The 6,145-nt window shown below is 51.4% G+C and overlaps 1 protein-coding gene across 2 annotated transcripts in view; it reads left to right on the plus strand.

Annotated features, from left to right (window-relative positions):
- The window catches only part of LOC106612396 (neuronal PAS domain-containing protein 1), a 36,326-nt gene that overhangs the window by 24,947 nt on the left and 5,234 nt on the right, over positions 1 to 6,145 (plus strand). Inside the window, exons 5-9 of one of the 2 annotated variants that reach the window (XM_014213486.3) lie at positions 276 to 365; positions 4,464 to 4,638; positions 4,745 to 4,863; positions 5,126 to 5,322; positions 5,838 to 5,944. In XM_014213486.3, the coding sequence (XP_014068961.1) occupies positions 276 to 365; positions 4,464 to 4,638; positions 4,745 to 4,863; positions 5,126 to 5,322; positions 5,838 to 5,944 (688 nt within the window). The remainder of the gene's footprint in view (positions 1 to 275; positions 366 to 4,463; positions 4,639 to 4,744; positions 4,864 to 5,125; positions 5,323 to 5,837; positions 5,945 to 6,145) is intronic. The other variant, XM_014213491.3, reaches the window with a different exon arrangement.

The raw sequence follows: 6,145 nt of genomic DNA on the forward strand, positions 1-6,145 counted from the left end.
GAGAGGTCGGAGAGACTGAGCGGTGAAGGGCTGGTTGTTGGTGGTTCTCCAGCGGCAGGCAGCCGCTCATTGTAATTTGCTCAATACACACTAATTGCTCTAATTTGTCTGTCTGGCTGTGTGTGTGTGTGTGTGTGTGTGTGTGTGTGTGTGTGTGTGTGTGTGTGTGTGTGTGTGTGTGTGTGTGTGTGTGTGTGTGTGTGTGTGTGTGTGTGTGTGTGTGTGTGTGTGTGCGTGCGTGTGTGTGTGTGTGTGTGTGTGTGTTGCTTCCACAGTCTCTGGACGGCTTTGTGTTTGTGGTAAGCTCAGAGGGACGCTTCCTCTACATATCAGAGACTGTTTCCATCTACCTGGGCCTCTCACAGGTAAGGCCTTCTGTACATGGATGCACACGCATACACTCTCACACACACACACTCTCTCTCTCTCTCTCTCTCTCTCTCTCTCACTCACTCTCTCACACACTCACTCACTCACTCACTCACTCACTCACTCACTCACTCACTCACTCACTCACTCACTCACTCACTCACTCACTCACACAGGCTACTCCCATCATATCTCTTTTCATATCAGATGTTGTAATGTGTTTGGGTGTGTTCCCACCTTTGTGTGTGTCTAGATGTCTTTGACTGTTCTCTTTTGCTTGTCTCTCTCTCTCTCTCTCTCTCTCTCTCTCTCTCTCTCTCTCTCTCTCTCTCTCACACACACACACTCTCTCTCCCTCTGTCTCTAGTTTCTCTCTCTCTCTCTCTCTCTCTCTCTCTCTCTCTCTCTCTCTCTCTCTCTCACACACACTCTCTCCCTCTGTCTCTAGTTTCTCTGTCTCTCTCTCTCTCTCTCTCTCTCTCTCTCTCTCACACACACACACTCTCTCTCCCTCTGTCTCTAGTTTCTCTGTCTCTCTCTCTCGCGCTCTCTCTCTCTCCCTCTGTCTCTCTGCCTCTCTCTCTCTCTCTCTGCCTCCCTCTCTCTCTCTCTCTCTCTCTCCCTCTCCCTCCCTCCCTTCGTCCCTCCAGGTGCTCACCTCTGTTGATTGCCTGCGGCCTCTTGTACTGTGAATGTTAAGTCCTGCCATTTCGACCAGATGCATAAATAATAACAGTAATTACTGGCCCAACAATCAAAGTGTCGCCCCTGCGCGCAGGGCCTGTCTAAAGGAGCAAATCGATAGGCATCTTAAAAGCTCCATTGATTGTGGGGAGGAGAAAAAACACCAAGGGGGATGAGGAGATAGATAGGGATAGAGAGGGAGAGGGAGGGAGGAGGGGAGGGAGGAGGGGAAGGAGTGATAAGATATGTTTGGGGAAAAAAGGATGGGGGGTACAGAATGAGAGAGAGAAAAGAGGGAGGACATTTTGATAGCGGTGGTATTTGAGTGGGTTTTAAAAGGGGGGATTTGGGTGTAATTGGGAGTCTGCCCCTGGTTGGATTGGACTGTCCTGGAGAGAGGCTAGTTATTAGTGGTGTGTGTGTGTGTGTGTGTGTGTGTGTGTGTGTGTGTGTGTGTGTGTGTGTGTGTGTGTGTGTGTGTGTGTGTGTGTGTGTGTGTGTGTGTGTGTGTGTGTGTGTGTGTGTGTGTGTGTGTGTGTGTGTGTGTGTGTGTGTGTGGCGCGCGCGCCGGTGTGTTTGTGTCACAGTTTGGTATTTCTCCTGCTAACTGTTGGTAGACACAAACTTAAAATCTAATTATGAAATATATCTGAACAGGTGTGAAAAGACTACACAGCCAAATGGCAATGGAAAGGATTTTTGGTATCCAAATAGAGCTTAAATGTGCAGTTGAAGTGAAATGCATCATGAGACGGAATAGGTAAACAACCAAGGCCATTCTTATTCCTTAAACAGATGGCCTCACTAGTCAAATCTCCTCAAACAGAACTAAACACACCAGCCTTAAAACAAAATTATAATCAAGACTTACCTTAACTCCAAAACACACACTACCACGTTTAGAAAAAAAACTGACAGAGAGAGAAAGACTGCAAGACAAAAAGAGAGAGAGGCAGAAAGAGGGAAGGAGGTGGGAGAAAGGGCATGCACACTTTAATAGAACAAATCCCTGTCTCTCAGGGAGGAGAGAGAGAGAAGGGAAAACAAGTGAGAAGGGAAATGTAACTGGTGGTTGTTGTTGGAGGACATGGATCTCTCTGTGGACCGCCCTGACCTGTCCCCCAGCCTAACCCCTCTGCCCTGGCTTACCCACGGGGCCCCTCTCCAGACAGTGGGGTTTCTTAGACGGTTTAGCCAAGGTCTGGCACTTTGACCAAGGGCACAACCCGCCGTCCGCTCCCCTGCTACCTGGAGGTGATCATGTCCCTCACCCCAGGTTTCCTGGCCAGAGAGGCGCGCTCCGAACCGGGACCCCAGGTCCTGCTGCTCAACCCCCCCTTACCTCCTGCACGGCAGGAGGGAGGATGGAGGAATGGAGGGAGCGGGGAATTGATCCTGGACTGGTTAGTATGCAGCCCTCATCACTCCCCCTCCCTCTCTCCTCTCCCATCCGTCAGCGGCGGGCTGAGAGTGTGTTGTGGACGACTGCCCGGATGCCTCATACATATTAAAGCTCCCTGCTATTATTTATATCATGTCTCTCCTTCTTCCTCCCCACCCCCTCTCTCTCTCTCTCTCTCTCTCTCTCTCTCTCTCTCTCTCTCTCCCTCTCTCTCTCCCTCTCTCTCTCTCTCTCTCTCTCTCTCTCTCCCTCTCTCTCTCCCTCTCTCCCTCTCCCTCTCTCCCTCTCTCTCTCTCTCTCTCTCCCTCTCTCTCTATCTCTCCCTCTCTCTCTCTCAACCCCCCCACACTATACCTGTGTCTTTTTCTGTCTCCCTCTCTCTCTCCTTTCACTCTCCTCTCTCTCTCTACCTCTATCTTTCAGCTGTCTCTTTCCCCGATCGTTTTCTCTCTCTCTCTCTCTCCTCCCTGTGATGAAGTGACAGTAGACTGACAGGTAAAATACCACAGATGTCAGTATTGCCTTTTACTGAGGGAGGGCAAAGGACTGTGGGAAGCCTGGGGTCCTCCAGGGCTGACTTCCTGTCTCTGCCAGGGGATTCTGGTTCGTTTACGTCTCGTTTAGCTCTAGCAACTCATTAACACCGGGCTGTTTTAAAACTTGTATCTCTCCGCTGATCCCTCGTTACTTACTCCACTCCTCTCTCCCTGTGTTTTTATTTTTTTACACTTTACAAGAGTTAGCCCTCCTTTTTTTCTCTTTATTCACACTTAATCTGTGCTCCCTCACTCAGCTCTCTAGCTGTGATGTCCTTGAATGCCTGCTGGAAATCCCATAAAGCCCACACTAAATGGATCTAATCCTTCATAAATGGGTATGTCCTACAGACAAGGGTGTGAGGCTGCAGGCAGGCAGCCAAGCAGGCAGCCCAGCAGGGAACAGCCAGGCATGCAGGCAGGTAGGTAGCAGACAGGCAGGCAGGGAGCAAACAGGTAGGCAGACAGGGAGCAGGCAGGGAGCACACAGGCAGGAAGGGAGCAGGCAGGGAGCAGACAGGTAGGGAGAAGGCAGGGAGCAGGCAGGGAGGCAGGCAGGGAGCAGACAGGTAGGCAGGCAGGGAGCAGGCAGGCAGGGAGCAGACAGGCAGGAAGGGAGCAGGCAGGGAGCAGGCAGGCAGGCAGGGAGCAGACAGGCAGGCAGACAGGGAGCAGGCAGGCAGCCCAGCAGGGAGAAGACAGGCAGGGAGCAGGCAGGCAGGGAGAAGGCAGGGAGCAGACAGGCAGGCAGGGAGCAGACAAGCAGGCAGGGAGCAGACAGGCAGGCAGACAGGGAGCAGGCAGGCTGCCCAGCAGGGAGCAGACAGGCAGGGAGCAGGCAGGCAGGGAGAAGGCAGGGAGCAGACAGGCAGGCAGGGAGCAGACAGGCAGGCAGACAGGGAGCAGGCAGGCAGCCCAGCAGGGAGCAGACAGGCAGGGAGCAGGCAGGCAGGCAGGGAGAAGGCAGGGAGAAGACAGGCAGGCAGGGAGCAGACAGGCAGGCAGGGAGCAGACAGGCAGGGAACAGGCAGGCAGGGAGAAGGCAGGGAGCAGACAGGCGTTATATCAGATGGAATGGAATCTCACCTTAAATGATTCGAGTAGGACACTATGATGCAGGAGGATGATAGATGGGAGGTGTTAGTGGTCTTTACCCCTCTCTGAGAGTGGGCTGGATACGCTCATGCCTATGAATTAATAGGGAATGAATGAACAGATTCAAATAGTCAAATCTGACCTTCACAGATGGTATATCCCTGGTGTCTTTCAGCTTACTTTAATCACCAAATACAACAGATTTTTATCCTTCACGATTTTAAATGTGTATTATTGTAATCTGTGTCGGCTCCCCGGCTCAGGGGTGTGTGTGCGACGTGCGTCCGTGTGTGCGTTGTTGCGTGTATGCATGTGTTCATGCATGAGTGTTTGTCTGCACTACAACCTGTCTCATCTCTACATGTGACTGTGTTTAGGTGGAGTTGACGGGCAGCAGTGTGTTTGACTACATCCACCCAGCGGACCACGTGGAGATGGCAGAGCGTCTGGGCATCAGGCCCCACCTGAGGGCCGAGGCTGGCTGCCACGTGGCCCCCGAGAGCGCCTCCAGCTCTGCCTCCACATCCTCCCTGGCCGGGACCCCCGAGCCTGGTGCGTCTCACGTACATGTCTGTAGGCCTGGACTGATGTTGTCCAAGTCTGGTCCAAATGTGGTTACTCCCAAGCTAACTCTGTCGTCCCCCCTGTCTCTCCACAGCCCCCTCAAGCCCACTCTCTCATGGGAATGAACCTTCTGACCGAGGCTTCTTCATCCGTATGAAGTCCACCCTCACCAAGAGAGGCCTCCACGTCAAGTCCTCGGGCTACAAGGTCAGAGTAAGAGACATATATAGAGAAATCAAACTCTCCGTTCCTAGAAATCATTCAGACTGTTTGTAGTGTATAGGGTAGCAACATTCCGGTTTCCTGTTTATTCCCTCGTAAATCCAAGAATCTTCCAACCAGGATTTCTGTAAAAACAGAATTTTTGAAAAGTTACAAGAGTTTTGCAACTCTAGTAATGGCCTACTCACCGTTCATTTAGTAGAGACACTGTACATGTACAACCATGCAAGTTGCTGTAAACTCTTCCTGTCAGGTGATCCATGTGACCGGGCGAATCCGCTGTCGCCCTGCCATGGTGCCAGGCTCCGCCCGCTCGGTGCGTCGGCCAATGGGCTTGGTGGCCCTTGCGCACACGCTCCCGCCCTCCACGCTGAACGAGGTGCGCATGGAGAGCCAGATGTTTGTCTTCCGGGTCAACATGGATCTGCAGGTCACCTACTGCGAGAACAGGTACAGCTACAGTGACACACAACGTCACACAACACAAAACAACACACACCAACACAGCTACACCACAACACAACAACACAGCAACACAACAACACACAACAACATAACAACACAGCTACACAACGACACAACAACACATCAACACAACAACACACAACAACATAACAACACAGCTACACAACGACACAACAACACATCAACAACACAACAACACACCAACACAGCGACACAACGACACAACAACACAACAACACAGCAACACAACAACACACAACAACATAACAACACAGCTACACAACGACACAACAACAAATCAACACATCCACAACAACACAACGACACAACAACACAGCAACACACAGGGGCAGATGTCTGTATGGGGTGCATATATGGTTGTACTGTGAATAATGTTATGGTTGTATTTGACTCCATTAAAAAATGGTATGTGTTTGTTTGCCTGTGTATGTGTCTATATGTTTACATCATGTTGATAATACCATTATTGTTCCCTGTAGGATCTCAGAGTACATGGACCTGAGCCCGGCAGAGGTGGTGGGACACACCTGCTACCACTTCATCCATGTAGAAGACCTGGATAACATCAGACAGAGCCATGAGGACTGTGAGTCCCTGCCCTGCGTGTGTGTGTGTGTGTGTGTGTGTGTGTGTGTGTGTGTGTGTGTGTGTGTGTGTGTGTGTGTGTGTGTGTGTGTGTGTGTGTGTGTGTGTGTGTGTGTGTGTGTGTGTGTTTGCGTGTGTGTGTGTGTGTGTGTGTGTGTGTGTGTGTGCATGTGTGTGCGTGTGTGTGTGTGTGTGTGTGTGT

This window comes from Salmo salar, chromosome 09 (genome assembly GCF_965601325.2).
Source record: "Salmo salar chromosome 09, fSalSal1, whole genome shotgun sequence".
NCBI lineage: Eukaryota > Metazoa > Chordata > Actinopteri > Salmoniformes > Salmonidae > Salmo > Salmo salar.